Source organism: Pseudonaja textilis, chromosome 7 (assembly GCF_049901715.1).
Source record: "Pseudonaja textilis isolate UNSWEBS1 chromosome 7, rPseTex1.2, whole genome shotgun sequence".
Classification (NCBI taxonomy): domain Eukaryota; kingdom Metazoa; phylum Chordata; class Lepidosauria; order Squamata; family Elapidae; genus Pseudonaja; species Pseudonaja textilis.
In genome coordinates this window covers 37,874,908-37,894,858 of record NC_141996.1, presented here as the reverse complement: position 1 = coordinate 37,894,858, position 19,951 = coordinate 37,874,908, and the positions used below count along the sequence as shown (strand labels likewise).

Genomic DNA, 19,951 nt, shown 5'->3' with positions numbered 1-19,951 from the left:
CTATCCTCATAACTCACATTTGTGACGAAGTTCTTCTTTAATGACCAATCCTTTGCATATCTGCCTCGTAGTAAAAGATGGTTATCTCCTAACCCATCTCGAAGCGACATAAACTACATTTCCCAGGATACCTTTAACTATACCTTAAGGGGACAGCTCATAATTCCTAAGTAACTATCCAATTCCTATAGACTGGCTGGGACAGCACACCTATCCAATCCTTTTCATCCATCTTTCATACCCTTACCCTGCAGTGTCAAAGTCTAATTGAAGTGGCAAGCTGGAAATCTGATCATTTGTTTGCTAACCCCAAAGGATCCACGAGAATGTGTACTTGACTTTATTACAGTTCATTCCACATTACTACTGTAATTAGTCAGGGTCTGCCTGCCCGCCCCCAAATTAGCCATGTGTAGATAGAGGATTTCTAGACATTTGGCCACTGAATTAATAATGTAGTTTTCATTAGAACATCTAGCAGGCTCCATCCAGTTTCTGAAATGTAAGTAATTACATAAAACCCACAGCATGAAAAGAAGAAGCAGGAAATCTGATGGTACTTCTCGAAAGACTTAAGTCTCAAGCATATCTAACTGAAAGAAAGCAATTGTGATTCTCAAAATAAATCAGTTGGAGGGGGCCCTGTAAGAGCAAATTTGTACAAAGTACGTTTTCTAAAAATCAGTTTGCGAGGCTGCTGAAGCAGCATCATGTAAAAATAATAATAATAAAAAAGAATTTGATTTTCACCTAAGACACAAGAGGGATTTTCCATTAAATATACTGCACAGAAACATTTCCTTCCTTCTCTAGAGATGTTATCTAGAGAGGTCACTTAGTTATAAGGCAGATTTTTTAATTGTATGCAAACAATTTCAATTCCACTCTCCTATTAATCAAGAATAGGGGGTCTGCTTTTGTTTGTAAATCACAACTTTTGGTAGTGGATCTTATTTAAAAGTCTGTGCAACAGTTTTCCTTTGAAATAGCTATCCCAATAAAAAGTGCCATTGGAAAAAGAGCTAAATGCTGACAAATGCACCATGTGTTCTCAATATGAAACATTGGTAGAAAAAGCAGCTCCAGATCAAGATCAGATGGTTCTGTTGTCAGGGCATTTTGGCTTACCAGACTCAAGTCTGAGTAAATCTGGCCCTTCCAAAATCCCTCTGTCCCCAAAATAAGGCCATCCATCTCTCTTCTTCAGTCCATTTCCATAGACATAAGGCGCCGACGCTCTCGCCTAGTTTCTTGAACTTCCTTCTTGCAACACCAACGGGAACTACAATAGCCAATCAGACAGGATAAAAGACCGATAACTGAAGATAGCCCAATGCCAATCAACAATGGAAACTTGAAAGCATTCAGCACTGAGAGAAGGAGAAGAAAAAAAAAGTAATGTTATAGACAAATCACATGGAGCAGCTATTTTTTTACATGAAAAAAATAGTATTTCTAATCTAATAAGAACTGGATTTTGTGTGTTATTTGTTCAAAGGACCCCCTTTTATTCCTTTTCTTCTTTGAATTTGACCTGGATTAAGACCTAGATATTTCATGTTCAATATGACTGAACAGCTGTTTACTGGAAACTATGACACTGAATTGTCATTCATTATTAAGCAAGAATATACAATGGTAAATTTGTAAGATGGGCTAGCTACCACTAAAAACTGTGTATCTCCATATAACCAACTCTATCTAAACTGTGGAAATTTTTATTTGTCTGTCATCTAGGGAGTTTTTGAATTAATTTTGTAGTATTTTTATTATTGCAAGAAGGTACTGATACTGCTGCTATTGTTATTGATCTATTGATTAAAAAAATCATATGGTTTAAATTGCATATTGCCTTGGAATTTTACTGAATTATGAAAAATCAGGGAAGTTAGCAGAGAGATGTTTGTACAAGAAAAGGCCCAAATAGTTTGTCTACCTTGCAACTAAAGGCTGAGGGTGGGGAATTCTTAGGAAAAAGGTAAGGATTCTGCCCCTCATCTAATCACATCCAATCCTTTTTCTTCTAAGAAAATTGCAAATTGCAATATATAATATCCAAATTGCAATATATAATAAAACAAAAACATAGTGGAAAGATTTGACACAGCCTTCTATTAGCCCTTATTTGTTGCTGCTACATGAAATAGAAAATCCTAACAGAAAGTTAAGGATAAATTTTCAGTGAGAACACTTACCATCCATCTTCACAGTTACAAGAATTGCTTTAGATTTTATTTCCTTTTCCTGTTGCCAAACACCTGCAGCTGACCGCACCCAAGGAGTTACCAAACAGAAGTGATTGCCAAAATCATGGTCTTCACAGCCATGAACTCTAAGCCGGTACTCCATAGGGGAAATTCTTTCTAAGCTGAGATCACTGCTTCCATTTCTTCTTGCTTGTTTCACAATTCCTTTCCGATCTACTGAAGCCAGGAAAACAGGTTCTTTGTCCATTGCAAAAGAGCGTGTGGCAAACCAGGAGACATCAAATGACATGTCATCTGGAATTGAAAATACAATAATAAACTCCAAAATAACACCAGGCATAATAACCACCATTCTCAACAGAATTCTTGGAAATTTTAGGAAGATATATACATTTTTCCCCTCCTTCAAAAAGTTAACTCTACTGAATTGCACAAGCTTAGTTGAATTCAGTGTATGATTGAGAATTTATAGGGTCTTTTAAGTAATAACTTCAATTTTAAAATTCCTACCCACAGAATGAAGGGTGAAGATGATTTGTATAAAGAAATTTTGCTAGACCAAAGCTTTAGGCAAGCATCATGGAGAATAGCAACTGAACCACTATATCATAACTAAATTTCTCTGCACTTATCACAGAAGTAAACTTGAAGTCACCATCACCACAATTACTTTGTTCCTGCCCCTGGACTTGAAAGGGTTAGACTTTTCCTCAAATTTCCACTTTTTAATGAACTTTCCTTACTGTTATTACTACTACCCCTTCTTTTTTGGTAGGATAAAATGATCAGCTCTGAGAATGGGGCTAACAGAGTTGAACATATCAAATGTTACTTTAGTATAGTTGGGGTAACGTATACTGCTTTTTGCAATTTATCAGTTTCCACATCTCATTTATAATGTTGTTTATTCTCCAATTTCATTGTTTTAAGTTTCCTGTAAAACATCTTTTTTCATATGTACCTGTCCAAAATTCTTCAGATGCTTTACTGAAAATGTTCTACCACATGTAATGATATGACTGTGGTTTTAGAAATGTCTTTCCAGAGGTACACTTACTTTTAAAATGTGTTGTGTATGCTTTTTATGCAAAATATATGTAGCTTAAAGACATACAAATGTTATAAATATATCATTTTAGTAATATTTTATACATAAATTAGAGCTTTAATTACTGGCTTGGTCATCAAAAACAGACAGCACTTCCTTTAAAGGAAGGTTATTTCAGAGTTACCACGTCCCATTATGTACTAATAACTTCCTGTACCACTGACCCAATTCAGATAACCTTTTACCTTCATATGTATATAAGGTATGTGTCACTATATATGTCAATTTTACTAGGGAATAAGCTCCCAAGAGCCTACACTGACTTCAACCTCTAATACAGAATGACAGCTACTCAGAACCCACCATTTTTTTTATATTTTAATAGGAACAATTTTTATAAATCCCTGAGTTGATCTGTACTTTTAAGCTCATTAGGCTAGTAGCTGTTGTTGGAAGTTTAATTGTTGCATTCAGTGTAGAATATCTTGGTGTATCCCACTGTAAGATGGAAAACAAATGTGGGAACTTGTCTGAATAAATTTGCCACACATTCCTACAAGCATTTGTAACATTGTCCTAGAGATCATTATCACAATCGGTGAATACAAAGATGAATTAGACATGTTCTTGACAGAAGAACTGCTTCAACTGTTTCATTGTATATATATGAAAGGCTTATGAGAAATATAATGAATTGCCTGTATTCAAATAGTTTAAATGATACTTAACTGATGAAAGATGCTGGATTCTAATTTTATTTTTATTAAATTTCCTGCTTTTCCATCCTTAAAGTGGTTAATTACAAATTGTGCAGTATACTATTAAAATAATTATACAATATAATGATTCAGACTATGCAACATTTTGTTTTTCACAGGTAAAGGATCTTTTGCAATGTGTAGCACTCTATCTTCCTATAGCTCATTAAAACACCAAGCCTGTTTCCAGCAATATGAGGATGTTTTATTGAATCACAATCAAAACGTTGGGGTCCTACTGCTATGCATTCCAAAGCAGCACTATCAAACTGAATCTGGAGGAATGCACACCCTAATAGCAATCAAGTAAGAGCAGCTACATGTTTAATTTAATTAGTACACTATTAAAGTGCAGGGGTGAAAATTTACTGAATATATAAAATGTTTTATATCCTAACAAAATATTTATCAAATTCTCTAACTCTAGAACAATATACTAAAAGTCTTCAAAGACTGTATTAAAGTTGTCCAATTTAGAAATCCCTCCATTCATTTGGAAAACCAAAAATTATTTAGTTGCCAATAATTATTTAGTTATCTATTTAATTATTTAGTTGCAACAAACAGCATATGTTTTCAAAGAATGATAAAGATCACAGACTACACTTTTATGAACCTCATAAAGATTATGGAGATAGGCAGATATCAAAGAAGGAACTTAAACCTAAGATTTTACACTTTAAAAAAAATACAGAACGTCTCCCCAATACTCCTAAAAATAAACAAAGACCTTTTGGTCTAATTTTAGGTTTAGCACAAATTGCTTATTTGTTCTTTGATGCTATGAAACACTGCAATTGATCATAAGCCACATATTGACCATACTTGTAATAATGCCATCTACTATTGAACAAAATTCTTTATTTTAAAGATTCCCAATGCTTCCATTCCAGTAAGACCATAGGATCCAGTTATCTGAGTGGGCACGTTCCTCCGGGTTTTTTTTTCCTGCCCATCTGGTGTAATCAGGCAGAGTGGGTATGCTGCATGTCCCAGTGCTTAAGCAGTATCATCTTGCGGGGTCCATGAAGCATGCCTTGTTTGTCAGATTGCCTGCCTTCTAGAATATCTCCCCGGAGATCTATATGGCCCCCACCCTAATAATGTACAGGAAGCTATTAAAGATGCTTCTGTAGGATTCTTTGGTGTTATGTTCTTTATGGGGATGTTCATAATTCTTTTTGTTTTCTTTCTCTAATTTCAGAATTAGAGATGCCCAGAATAATTGGCTTTCGCTATAGCTGCCTACAAATTTTATGAATAAACAATGTAATACACAAACACTCAGTTAATATAAGTTCATTATTGCACTACAATGCAGGCATATCCGCTTGTGAATAAGACATAATACCCTGTATTAGGATTTAATTCTGACTAATGTAAATATCATTGCGTTACAAAAAAATATTCTGACAAGGTATATTGAAAGTGTGATGTGACTTGAGCAGAATTCTCTGAATTTTGATTGTGTCTTTGAGCCAATTGTACCCAGAACAGGTAGCCTCTAGATGCCACAAGCCATATTGGGCTGAGTAATAATCAAAAGTTAAATTTCAGAAAGAAACTGATAGAGAGCTCAATTATTGTAATAATGATATAATATAGTAGTAATGGACCTGGCCTATTATTATTTTGAAGCTAAAGTTTCTGATACTCTCTAAGGCAGGGGTGTCCAACCTTGGCAACTTTAAGACTTGTGGACTTCAACTCCCAGAATTCTGAGGAATTCTGGGAGTTGAAGTCCACAAGTCTTAAAGTTGCCAAGGTTGGACACCCCTGCTCTAAGGCAATTCCCTGTTATGCAAATTATACTGCAGTCCATTTTAGAGATGACAAGCCAAAGTGACTGCATTCAGCACTACCTTTTCCTTTAATGGATACATTTTGTCCAACAGCTGAAGTTGGGTAAAGATTTGATTGGCAATGGCATCCACCTGGTCTTTGTTACTCAGCCTATTCATTTAAGAGGAATGGAACTGCTCCAGGGCCGAGTTTGTAAAATACAAGAATAAGCAAACGTGAAGAATTGAAGTATATGAAGCTCTCATAAATAATGGGTAAGTTGAACAAAGTATATTTCAGCATGAATTAATGAATTGATTAATGAGTGAATTCATTCATTCATTTCCAGCCTTTATTATTTTTACAAATGTTTAATTCAACTTCTATTTTCTCCACAACTATTCTGTGAGGTGGGTTGGGCAGAGAAAGTGACTGGCCCAAAGTCATCCATTTGGCTTTCATGGCTAAGATGCAACTTGAATTTTTGATCCCTTCTAATACCATATTTAGTATATTATTACTATGTGAATTTTAAGTAGATTATTAAAAACACAGAGTGATGCTTAAAAGTTTGTCCATTCTACTGAAGCTTCAATATTTCTGGATAAATATTATCTAAAATGTTATCAGCTCTCCAAGGCAAATTCTGAAATTAGATAAAGAGAACCCAATTAAACACATGGGCCAAACAAATACTTGTTCATTTATTTATTCAAAGAGTTCACAATTTTTTAAGCACCATTGTAGATATGGGGAGAAGATGGAATGAAAAATGTATGTGAATGTGATACGAACATGGCTGTTCTCACAAAAGCTAAGTAGGGTTAAATTTGGCTAGTACTTAGATGGAAGATTACCAGGAATTCCTAAGGCTGCAAACTTTTTCAGACATTGAAAAAATAACCTAGAAAGCAGGAATGGTAAGTCCTTTCTGTATTGTTCCAAAGAAATCAACATGGATGTGCCCATGTAGTCATCAGGAGATTTTAAACTGTGTAACAGCAATTATACTGAGATTGTTAAATGTGCTTGCAAATTGTAATTTTCTTAAACTTCATTAATTGCACTAATATTTATTACTTTTACTGAACATTAATAGTGCAATTAATTTTTTCTGCAAACTGAACGCTGAACTAGGTTTATTACTTATAAGTACTGACCCAAACATTTAAGGAATGGCTCACATAAAAAAAGAACATTTGTCACAGTGCAGGAAGATTTTTTTTTAAATGTTCTATTAGGCACTTTCAATACATCAGGACAAATATTAAGGATTAAGAAAGAATAGACAGATACTCCAAAATGTGTTCTCGTCATGCTGCAAAACAAACCTAATTTGTAGAACTGAGCACTAAACTAAACAGCAAAGCTGAACACCTACTAGAACTAGAGAATTTTATATTCCGAACACCTACTAGAACTTCAAAGTGTCCTCTGAAGTATACTGAATTTTGCATGACCACAAACACGATGATGATTAAAGATGACCCTTAAAATTTAAATCCTTTGGACCCTTATAAATTAAAAAAACCATAGGTTTTCCTGTATACCTGGGGAGTTACAGATGCTATTCAACTTTATTAAATATTCAAAGTTCACTGACCATGCTGAGAAGTCCCATATTAATAAGAAAAAAAAAACATTTCAACTGGTACTTTTCTGGTATACAGAAAAGTAAAACCCAGCTTTCTGATTTAGCTATAAACCTGGTATAAACCTGCCAATACTCAGTGTTTGCACAAACATCTTTTGAGGACAATCCAATGTGTACCACAAGATACTTGGCTATGGGGATGTAGGCTATAAAATAATCCACAAAATTTCTTTGATTGGGAAATAAACTACTGAAAAGTGGAAAACATATTGAAATGATACCTGGATCAAGTACTGTTGTTTCAATGGTGATGATGCAAAACAAGTTTACCAGATCACCTCGATAAATGGTTGGGCTATCTGAATGCACTGAAACATTAAAAACAGGTCCTAGGAAGAAAGAAAAACAAGTGTTTATCCAATGTTGCTACAAAACTTTTTAGTGTGCTATATACCTATGCAAACCTGAGTAGTGCATAAAAATGCTTGATCAAAACCTCACATAAACAGTTCTTCATTCTTAATAACAAAGTATATTTTATGATGATGACAAACAAGCACTGCCTAAAAGCCTTTGAACAGAAATAGCTGCAGGTTTTCTAGACACTAACAAATGAAGGAATCTTTCTGTAACACATATTTCAGGCTGAGAGTGGCATGAAACAAAAGAGGCAGAAATCTCTAAGAAAGAAGATATATGTAGCAAAAAGTTGTTAGCCCAAGAACAAAAGGCATAAGGTTGGGGAGGAAAGCAAGACTGATCCATAAATTAGGCACAATGTCTTGGGCCACCCAAAATATGTTGTTTTTCAAAACCACAAATAAAAATGGAGCAAAAGCTAATTATTTTCATTTTAATAAAAAGAAAGAAACAGGTACAAAATGCACAAACCCTGAATATCAAATCAACGAACTTCTCAGTGAATATGTGAATATTGAAAACAAATTAACTATAATTTTAACGTTATTCTTTTTATGGAAGATAAGTTATAATATAATCCCTATGAGGTGGGAAATGGAAGGAAAGATATAGATTTTTTTGCGTTAACATTAAAATGGCTGCTTATTGTGTGAAGTAAATCACATGGACAAAGACATACAGTATAAGGATTTAGGTGAATGAGTTAGAAATGCAAGATTTTAAAGGACTGAGTCAAATCTGGGACCGGAGAAAAAACTAATGTTAGGATTTAAAAGTATTAGGAAGTCAGAGTGTATATATAAGCCTTCTAGACAATGATGTAGGATCAAATGTAAAACTGGAAAGTCAGTGACAATAATGTATCAGTAATCAAAGATTTATACGAAATGCTTTTGTTGAAAACTTCACAGTTATGTAACTGAAGTTTTGTATACAAAAATCATCTTGCGATAAGACCAAAATTGGAAAAAAGGACAATGAGGCAAAGGAAAACTAAGAACATCATGCCTGTTCAATAGGACAGAAGGTATTTTCAACTGCTAAAAAGTACTCTGGGAAAATAAAACTTAAGAGGAAAAGTAAGGAGTGTGGTCTTAATAAACAATTGATATGGATTTTGATAAACAACAAAACATCATAAAGTCAAGATTTTATGCAAGATTTCACATAGACGTGCCAGACACTTGATTCTATAATTTTTCATTATACTATGCTTGACATAAAAATGTGATACCACTCAGACTTAGTTCATCTTTTTAAAGAAAGATGACATTAGTTAACATTTTAATAAGAGCATATGGAAAACAGCTTTAAAGATTATTGTGTTCATTTCCCACATGGAGCTGGAAATAAATATGAATCATGATTTGAGAAATAAAAAAACTGAATATAAACATGTTTAAAAATATGAAGAAGTCCAACCCACTTGGAACTACATTACTCCTACAATTTACAATTAGCTATTGGTTAAGGAAAGGAAAATGAGAGAAAACCTTTTTCTGTTTTCAAATAATACCCTTAATTTTGATGATGTCTTTATGCCAACATTTTCCTACTTGGCCTTCTCCAGATATGACTGGTAGAAACGCTTCACTCTTTGGGGAATTGGAGAAATTGCAGTCTAAAATATTGGGAGGACGACTGTTGCTCTAAGCTTATTCATGCTACACTAGTTGGGTTTCTCTTATAGCCGAATCAAGTCAGTAATCTCAGAGGAAACATTCAGGAACACAACAAGTTTCTATTAAGAATATTATTGGTTTGAAAACTACATTACTTTTTTGCCAATGCTGAATCAGCTGCAAGAATCAAACCTATGTATTGAAAAGTGAAGTGTGTTTTTGTTTAAAAAAAAAAAAGTAAAAGAAACAAGGAAAAATTAATGCTTTTTTTTCACCTATGGATACTTTGTGCAGTCTTGAGACTACTATCATGGAAAGAATTACTCCCATACCAAATGATTTCCAGTTATTCAAAATTAACATTTATTTTTTGTCCTCTTAAATGTATATTTATAAGATAAAAAATATAGACTTTGTAAACAGACAGGTTGAGAGATAAGGGTGAAGATTCAAACAAAGGAACAAGGAAGTTTCTTTATTTTTTGCTTTAGAAAATGAAATACAAAATGAATAGAAGATGCTGCAAATATAGATAATCAAAGTTATTTCATTTTCACATCAGCATTAGACGTGGTCATTTTTCTTTTAGTGAAGCTGAAATGTCTGTACAGATAAAGCAACACAAAGTATGATACATATTTATATGTATTAAAACTCGTCTATGTAATTTCCAGTTCAGTCAAAAAATAGTTCCATTTAAATTAATCCTGTATCAAATTCAGAGGGAATTATTGCATTTTTCAATACCTTACTAAACTACAAATGGATGAAGAAAACCAAATGTAAGATCCCGATAAGAGTATTTCTGCAGCAGTTACTGGCAATATTTAAAGCAAGATTAATGAAATAGGTCTTTCTTATTCAGTATCATTTGTACTTAGAATATTTTACACATAAACCTCTTAGTTCTGTAAATGTACAAACAGGAGAAAGTAGAAAATATAATGAATGATAACTATTACAAAAATATTTTTAAAAAAGAAAAAGTAACTATAGCACTATCAGTTTAATGTACATTGCTGCAAATATATGGTTCTCAACTACAGAGCACCTGCTACATACCGAATTAACAAACATTATTTGTCTATTTAATTATCAGATAAATTTTACCAAGATTATTTGGATTTTCTCCAGGAACTCACTTTGGACAGATAATCTTGGAGTTGATGGGCATAAGGGATGCTGGTTCAAGTACCAAAGTTTTCTTCCCTTTACTATTAAATCCTCCCCACAGCAATCTGTCCAGCATCTTAAAAATGGTACATTTTATAACCAAATTTTTACTTTTCACTTAGCTCTATATAATCTCCTTCTTCCTGCCTTCCAACAAGTGATTCATTTGTTGAGCAACGGGAATGAGAAAATGAAGATTGTCTTCTCCCAGACTAACAGGGAAGAAAATGGATAAAGAACTGTGAAGTTCAATAGGGGAAGGTGAGCTTTAGTGGTTAGACTTCATAGGAAACCTTTAAATATTCCAGGCTAGCTTAGGCATCCATCAACTTTCAAATCACAAGAACAATTATTAACTTTCAGTAAATTAACAGTTTGGGAAGAACATTATATCTTTCAGTCAAATTCTTATCTTTGAGCAGTAGGCATGGAAGACTTAAAAAAAATTCAAGGACCACGTTTCAATAGAAGTAATTTGTTGTTGGTACACAATGGTTTATGTTAAAGAAATTAAACAGAATAAAAAAATGAATGTAGCATTTACTCTGAGCCCATTTTCTTTATTTCTTACACTTTCCTGAAACTATTCTCTTTTTCTCTCTTTCCCAAGAATCTAGCAGCAGGGAAGAGATAAGTCTCTTATCTGGGATCTGATAGCCTTAAAAAAAAAAAGTCTAGGCCTAAATGAAGGTAAGACCACAAATTGCCTCTTAATAGGAAAGTATTTTTTACTAATATAGAAAAACTTTAAAATAGTTCTGAGGGCTATGTAACAACAGATTCATTTGGCTCAAGAAATGTGTTTTACCCAAAGAAAAGGTCCACTGAAGGTAAAGCATTACCACTATCTTTTAATTATAGATGGGATTAGATAGCCTAAAAGACTTCCTCCAGTTCTGATTTTAATAAGTTTATAACTATTTTATCTTTTTTAAAATATAAAATAAACGTTTAAAATGTGTGGCAATGTTTACAAATCTTCCTAAAATTAAAAAATAAATTCATAAATTACACCCATATTGAAAAAAATTGTGACATTGAATGTGTAATACATTATTCTTCACAGGCAAAGCCTAACATTGCCTTCAGTCTTAGTTTAGGGACAGTGAACCCTCAAATGACTCCTCTTATAAGACTTACAGAAAAGAAGGAAATGGGAAAAGGGAAGGAAAAGGGAAACATCTTGTCACACTGAGTAAATCAAATGAAAGAAAGGCATCCAGCTATAACCCAACTGTCTCGACAAAGGAAGAAAATAATGAAAGTCCAGGGTAAATAAAAATCATTTTTTAAAAATAAAAATTGCCTTAAAGACATTGCAAATATTTCATTAAAGAATAATTTGGTTAATTTGAATATGGTAGTCCTTAGATTGAAACACTAAACTCTATCAGGGTCTCCTATTAAGACATTCTTAGTCTCTGTAGACCCTACTTTATACCTATACAAAAACAGAAGTAATCATTTATAAGTTGTGAATAGTTATTGTCTGTCAAATGTAAAGGCATTTTTACAAAAAAAAGAAAAGACTGCTCTATCGATATCCAATAACAAGTCATAATGACATAACAAAAAAGCTATACTAGAGGTTGTAGTAAGGTGGCTTATTTTATTATTACTAAAAAAATTGCCATACAAGTTTTGATATTACTCCACAAACTACAAGGTTTTATTTAAAAGTCACCCTATACTGAAACATTTTAAATATTTTTTTTCACCAAAGAAATGAGTCAGAAAGAAAGGTGAGTGTGTGTGTGTGTTTTGCCAGGAAGTGGGGTTCAGACTATGCAAACGTGCTACAGAGTAAGGTCTAATTAGAAGAAATAAACAGTATAAATAAAATATTTCCAAGAACAGCCAATAGAGAAAAAGAACCATTACCTTTAGCTATGTAGTTGACCAGCATTTTTAATTAATCATTGTAAGAACGAATAATTTGGAGAATTCATTCTTATGTCTGCTTCTCAACACATTTTGTTTTAATTTTAAGCTTAAGATCAAACACTCCATTTCTTTTCTATTTTCCTTTCGAATGCATGCAAAAAACCCAAACCTATTTAATTCTAAATAGATATTACCTAAAAGCCATCCTTACAAACTATTTAGGAAATAAAGTAGCAATATAAACCGAGTAAAGGAAATATGGCTGTGATATCTATTTATTTTGCATGATAATGAAATTTAGCAAAGGTAAGCCACTTGATTTTCATCTGATTGGATAGAAGGCCTAAACCAGGGGTGTCCAACCATGGCAACTTTAAGACTTGTGGACTTCAACTCCCAGAATTCCTCAGCCAGCTTTGCTGGCTGAGGAATTCTGGGAGTTGAAGTCCACAAGTCTTAAAGTTGCCAAGGTTGGACACCCCTGGCCTAAACCATCTTCATTGTCACATGCGTACTTTGAAAGCTCTACAGAAGATGGAAGTGGACACACATGTTTAGTCAAAGATACAGAATCTCAAAACAAGAAAAAATATTGCTTACTGTGGAACATAATAAGTGCACTGACAATTTATTGCTGAAAATGTTCATATTTATCTGAACATGCCCATTCTCAAGAATATAACTTATAATGCTTTACTCAACTGACTTTTTAACCTAACACTTGTCTTTTCTCTGGCTAAGGTTAATCTACATGCCTTTCCCATTCCATAATATTAATTTTAATATCAGGTTTCTAAATATAAAAATTGAATGAGCATCTTGTCATTTAAAATATACACAGTCCTTTAAAAAAACACAATTCCATGAATAACTAGTTATTTTTTTCTGCATGCACTGTTTTTTAAAAAAATTAATTATCCCACAAAATATTAGAAAAAATATCCATATCCACTGTGGGCATCAACTGACAAAGGGCCATATCACAATTTCTGAAGAATATTTCCACCTGAGAGTAGAAAACAAACGATTTTTTAATGTTTATCAGGAAAATACCAAAAGAAGAGGGACTTGTGAACATAATACCAAGAGTACCAAGTTCAGGGAAGGCTTGCCTATGTAGTTTAGCAACATCTACTTTGCCAAGAGGCTATACAGATGGAGGACTAAAACATAATTACAAACTTCCTTCCCCTACTAATCAGAACTTATGATGCTCTGAATCATGGATCTGCATATAATCATAACATGACTTTCCTACTAAAAAACTTGCTTTGTACAACTGCCTTACTATCAGTGTAATGCAGACTTCAAACACCAGTAATTTGAATTTACAGGAGTTCTTCAAACCAATAAATATTGTCATACTATAATTTCCATTCCATCTCTTTTGTGGCAAGATTACTGAAAGAATGATGGCTGCATAATCACTGAATGAAATTGGGAAATTAGGATTGTTTTATTGCAAACCAGTTTTAGGGTTTATTTCAGCACAGAAACTGTCATGGTCACTCTGACAGGTTATCTTTCATAAAAAAGAGATACAGGATGTTTTAGCTATTGATCCCACTCAAAGTCTCAACAATATTTAGTTTCTTGAACCATGATAACTTACTTGATGATTCCATGACTTGGAGACACTATGGTGTTGTAATGCTTTTCCGACCTGCACAGCCACTCCCAACCTGGGAGTTACTGTTCAGCCCATAGCTTTCCCATTGCCAAGTTCCACAAAGTTCAACATTGTCTATAAATTTATATACAATTTATATGAAAATGTAGGGAGAGGCCATCCAGAGGCTTGGAATTAGGTATAATTTTTTTTTCATCTAAACTAAGAAACAATAGGATTGCTGAATTGATAACTGTCTCCCCCTTCAAAGTTGTAAACGTGGCTGGGACTGTTTAAGCAATTGCATCATGATCTCTCACATCCTCTAAACCAGTGGTCCCCAACCTTTTTTGTGCCGCGGCCCGGTACCAGCATCACAAAATCATCCGTGGCCCGGTACCGGCATCAGCACGTATGGCAAGGCGAGCCGAGCGACCGGCCAGCCAGCCGTACCCCGCTTCTCCCCGCCACCTTCAACTCCTCCTTTGTACCTATGTCGATGGGCTTCGGGACGGCTTCGGGACGGTCGCTCGGCTCACCTTGCCATGCGTGCTGAAAGAATCCTCGCGCCTTAGTTTTGTTCGAAGCTGTCCCCCCTCGATGAAACTAAGGCGCGAGGATTCTTTCAGCACCCAAACGCCGCTTTCTACCCAAAAAAGCTCACCGGAAGCACTTTTTCATCAAAACAAGATGGCGGTGCCCAGCAAACCGGCGGCCCGGTAAAAATTGTTCCACGGACCGGTACCGGTCCGGAGACCGGTGGTTGGGGACCCCTGCTCTAAACTGAGAAACAGAACTAGATATGCTTAGCAGCTCTGTAGAATTTTTTAAAAATTATAACAGCGCAAAGCAAACTGACTACTTTTCAGTCCACTTATTTTTCCTTCTGTAGACCATGAATGGAGTGAAGTGAATAATGATTTTGCATGAAAGGTTTTTGTGCTCAGAAGAGTTAATAACTCAGTTAATACTGTTGATTCTGATCTTAAGCTCTCAAACTTCAAACTTACTTCTTTTTCTGCACGGAAAAGCAGCACCAAAGCAGAATTATAATTGCTGAAATATATTGATCCAAAATAAATGCAAAATGGAAAAATGATGTGGCTATTTAAAAAAAACCTCAGAGGTTATGTATAACTACACAAGCTCAGAAGAAAGATGGTTGTAAATTAGATTCTTTTAAGTTTATTTCAAATGATTTTTTTTAAAAATGACGTCTTGTTTTATTTTACACACAGAAGCATGCTCTTAAGAAGAAGTGCTATGTTTATTTCTTGCCCATCTACACTCAACCATTTTACTCATGTATGTGTAGACTTATGCAACTCACGTATTACCTTAGGGTGTTATGACCCACACAATCTTAAACCTCTTGGCAAAGGCATCATATAATCCTAGCAATATGCATCAATTAACGTTTTCTTCCATACAGACCTAGTGACAATTAAATCAGAATAATGGATCACTATTGCCTGATCTGACAGGCTTGAAAAATGCCAAGTTAATATTCTATCAATAATTGTACAAATGTGCTTCTCTCTTCCTGATCAAGGACCACTCCAAGACTTCATACATATTCTCTCAGTAAAGCTTAAATATAGAACAAACTGTACCTTTGTCACTGAGTCAATGTCTTTTGACTAACAACTCCATTCTGTCTGGATTAATCAAGAATGAGCCACTTCAGGTCATGAGACTATATAAAAAAAATAGAAAGGCAATGATACTCAAAAAGCTAATATGTCTTCTAACTGAACAAGCAGTTATATCTATTAGAATTATGGGGCATCTAGAAATATTAATGTTATAAAAGTGTATGTATTTACTATAGATGCATATTGTATAATGGAGATAGTGAACATAACATTTAAGATATGTTAGATATGCCAAATGCAGTTACTAGAAAGCACACAGTATTAGGACATGGGAATGCAAAAGAAATATTTGGACCAGATTAGAATTACAAAAATTATCCTCCTTTTTGTCTTTATGTCCCCTGGCACACAAAACCTTAAAATCAAATATTGTCTCACTTTTTGTATATCTAAAAAGCTACCTGAGTGGCTTTTTTCTGCAATGCCAAAAGTAGTACTGAGTTCAAGTTAACTGTGATCTTAATTAGTTGATTAGTACTTGCTGATGGGCTTGCAAAACCATCTGAAACTGATAAGACCATAATCAGTTATTCACTGAAGGCTTTTGCTTTATAACTGGTTCTAACGCATTTCTGTAATTGAGAAACCTATCTTCTTGAGGTAGGAAAAATAATCTCATATACATGTGGACATTAGTACTTTTTTGATGTAATTTTTATTGCAGATGTCAGGGCAGTTAACCAATTAGAGAACCCTTTTTTTTCCATTTGTCTTCATGCCCAATTGTCTGTGTCATCCTTTGCCTGTTCAGATATCTGGTAATCCTAGACCACATAAATGCAGGAGGTAGGCTAAACAAATGCTTCTTTAATGCCAGCAAGATCTGGCTTGGAAAATACTTTATTTATTTTATGTTTATTTATTTTATTTTGTCAAGCGATTATAAGATAACAGGTACAAGTATAAACATAGTTATGAATACATGAAATGGATATATAAGAGAAACAATAGGACAGGGACAGTAGGCATGTTGGTGCACTTATGCACGCCCCCTATAGACCTCTTAGGAAAGGGGTGAAGTCAATAGTAGATAGTCTAAGGTTAAAGTTTTTGGGGTTTGGGGAAGAAACCAGAGTGTCAAGTAGAATATTCCAGACGTTGACCACTCTGTTGCTGAAATCGTATTTCCTGCAGTCAAGTTTTGTGCGGTTTACCTTGAGTTTGTATCTATTGTGTGCTCTTGTATTGTTATTGTTATAGATGAAGCTGAAATATTCATTGACAGGTAGGACATTACAATGTATACTTTTATGTACTATACTTAGATCAGACTGAAGGCGTAGTTCTAGGTTGTCTAGGTCTAGAATTTCAAGTCTGGTGGCATAAGGTATTCTGCAACGTAGAGGAGTGGAGAACTCTTTTTGTGAAGTATTTCTGGACTTTCTCCACTGTATTAATATCAGATACGTAATGCGGGTTCCAGACTGATGAGCTGTATTCAAGTACTGGTCTAGCAAAAGTTTTGTATGCTCTAGTTAGTAGTGTGATATTACCTGAGAAAAAGCTACGCAGGATTAGGTTAACAACTCTTAATGCCTTTTTGGCTATGTAGTTACAGTGGGCTCTAGCACTTAGATCATTAGAGATGAGTACTCCAGAGTTTGGATCATCAACAAGGACTTGACTATTCAGCTGGTATTTTATTTTCTGATTTTTTTTTGCCAATATGTAAGAGAGAGCATTTATTTGATGATATTTGAAGTTGCCATTTGTCAAGGTCTTTTTGAAGGGTTGAATAGCTTTACATCATCTGTGAAAAGAACGCAGTTGCTCTTAATGTGATCATAGAGGTCATTTATGTAGAGTATGAAGAGAGTTGGTCCTAGAACACTGCCTTGGGGGACACCACTGTTGACAGGTACAGAATTTGATAGGACGGTCCCAATTTTGACCATTTGTTGTCTGTTTGACAGGAATGCTTCGGTCCAATTATGCAGGTGTCCAGAGATACCATAAGATTTTAGTGTTAGAAGTAGTTTGTCGTGTACCACTGAATCAAAGGCTTTACAGAAGTCTGTGTAAATTGCATCTATTGCTTTGCCCTGATTGAGTTGTGTAGTCCATATGTTTTTACAGTGTAAGAGTTGCAGATTACAGGATCGTTTTTTTCTGAAACCAAATGTTTATTAGAGAATAGGTTGTTTGTCTCTAAGTGGAGGATAATGGATTGGTTAATAATTGATTCCATGACTTTACAGGTGATGCAGCATAAGGAGATTGGTCTGTAATTTTCAACTAGGCTGGGGTCTCCCTTTTTGAAGATGGGGATGACTGTGGCTTGTGACCATAGATTTGGCAAGGAGCTGGTCCTGAAAGATTTTTGAAAGATTATGCTTAGAGGTTCTGCTATGGCAGTGGATAGCTTTATTCCGTCCGGTCCAATAGATAGAGATGGTTTTAGATTGTGTGGTGCTTTTTCAACATTGTCTTCTGTAAAATTGATATGTATTAGATCATTTAGTTGTCTGTGGTTCGACTAAGAAATACTGGGCATGATCCATTGCTGTTTACAAATACTGAGCCAAAGAATGTGTTAAAGAGGTTGGCTTTAATGGCGTCGTTGTTGCAGTCTTTACCATTAGGTCCTTTCAGGGGTGGGCTGGACCTTGAGTCTTTGTTGTTTACAAAACTATAAAAAGTGTGGGTGGAATTGGTGCATAGAAGGTTTTCGTCTTGTTTAATGTGATAATTGGTGCATTCAGTCTTTACTTGGTGGCATAAATTATTGTATTGGCTTTTGAAGTTGGCAATGTGACCATATTTTTTTTTCCACCAAAGTGATTTCTTTTTGGATTGAAGTTTCCTTATTGTTATGGGTAATTTGTTTTTTCTGGTTTTGGGATTTGTTATTGGTACATATAGTTTGATGACTCTTTTGACTTCAAATAAAAATATGTTGTAATGGTCTTCAACAATATTGCACCCAGTGAATAGAAGTTGCCAATCAAGAGACGAGAGATTGTTGTCTATAAGATCATAGTTGCCTTTTTTGAGTTATAATTGGGGATCCCGTCGTCATGATTTTTGTGTGGATGTATGTTGAGACAAAAGTCAATCATGTTGTGGTCACTGTTGGAAAAAGGTTCTTTTAATTTGTATTCCATAAATTGAATTCAAACTATTGCAGAAGATGAGATCGAGACAGTTGTTAAGTCTAGTATTGTTGGCTACTAGTTGTTCCAGTCCCAGATTTGTTACAGCATTGTAGAAGGTTGCATGTATTGGTTCAGTTTTACATTCATTTAGAGTACACTTAATATGAGGCGCTACCTGGCGTCTCAAGGTGTTAGGAGAAAGTCCTTTCTTCAGCCCGTCTTGGAGGTAATTCAAAACTTGAGCAACAGAGGGCGAGAGTGGATTGACCTGGGAACCATGGCACCACTTGCAGAAACTGACCCAAGTGGCATTATATATTCAGTTGGTTGAGGGCCGTCTAGCGGCTATGATGGTGTCAATAACTTGGTCAGATAGGTTCTCGTTTCTTAACCGTTCCCGCTCAACCTCCCAACAGCTAATTGGAGCCATTGGAAGTCCGGATGTTGAAGGGGCCCCTGGGAAAGGGAAATCCTGTCCGGGGGAATTCTCCAGGGAGGAGACACCGATAGGTTGCGGAGGTCCGCAAACCATGGACGTCTGGGCCAGTAGGGGGCCACTAGTAGTAATTCTGCTTTTTCTTGGATCAGCTTCTGTATGACTCTGGGGAGCAGAGCTAATGGGGGAAATGCGTACAGGAGTCCCGGGGGCCACGGGCAACGGAGGGCGTTGTGGTTCTCGGCCCCGGGGGAAGGGTATCTGGAGAAGAACAGTGGGAGTTGTGTGTTGAGGGGGGATGCGAAGAGGTCCACTGAGGGGAGACCGAAGATCATCGTCACCTCCCTGAACAGGGACGGGTGGATGCACCACTCGGACTGGTCCACCGTGGCCCTGCTCAGCCAGTCTGCTCGGGTGTTTGAGACCCCTGAGATGTGCTCTGCTTTGATCGAGAGGAGGTGACGCTCTGCCCAACGGCAGAGTCGTTCGGCCTCCCTCATCAATCGGATGGACTGAGTACCCCCTTGCCTATTGACGTGGGCCTTGGCAGTGATGTTGTCCGTGAGTATAAGGACATGCCGCCCGTGTACCTGAGGGAGGAAGTGGCGCAGGGCCAGGTGGATGGCGTGGAGCTCCAGCCAATTTATACTGCATACCCGCTCTGCCTG

At 35.5% G+C, this 19,951-nt stretch overlaps 1 protein-coding gene across 2 annotated transcripts in view; it reads right to left on the bottom strand.

Annotated features, from left to right (window-relative positions):
• Positions 1-210: 210 nt before the first annotated feature.
• PTGFRN (prostaglandin F2 receptor inhibitor) overlaps positions 211-19,951 on the bottom strand; it is a 108,304-nt gene continuing 88,563 nt past the window's right edge. Inside the window, exons 7-9 of one of the 2 annotated variants that reach the window (XM_026700706.2) lie at positions 7,671-7,778; positions 2,196-2,501; positions 211-1,370 (exon numbers count right to left, since the gene is read on the bottom strand). In XM_026700706.2, the coding sequence (XP_026556491.1) occupies positions 1,204-1,370; positions 2,196-2,501; positions 7,671-7,778 (581 nt within the window). In that variant the 3' untranslated portion in view covers positions 211-1,203. The remainder of the gene's footprint in view (positions 1,371-2,195; positions 2,502-7,670; positions 7,779-19,951) is intronic. The other variant, XM_087937481.1, reaches the window with a different exon arrangement.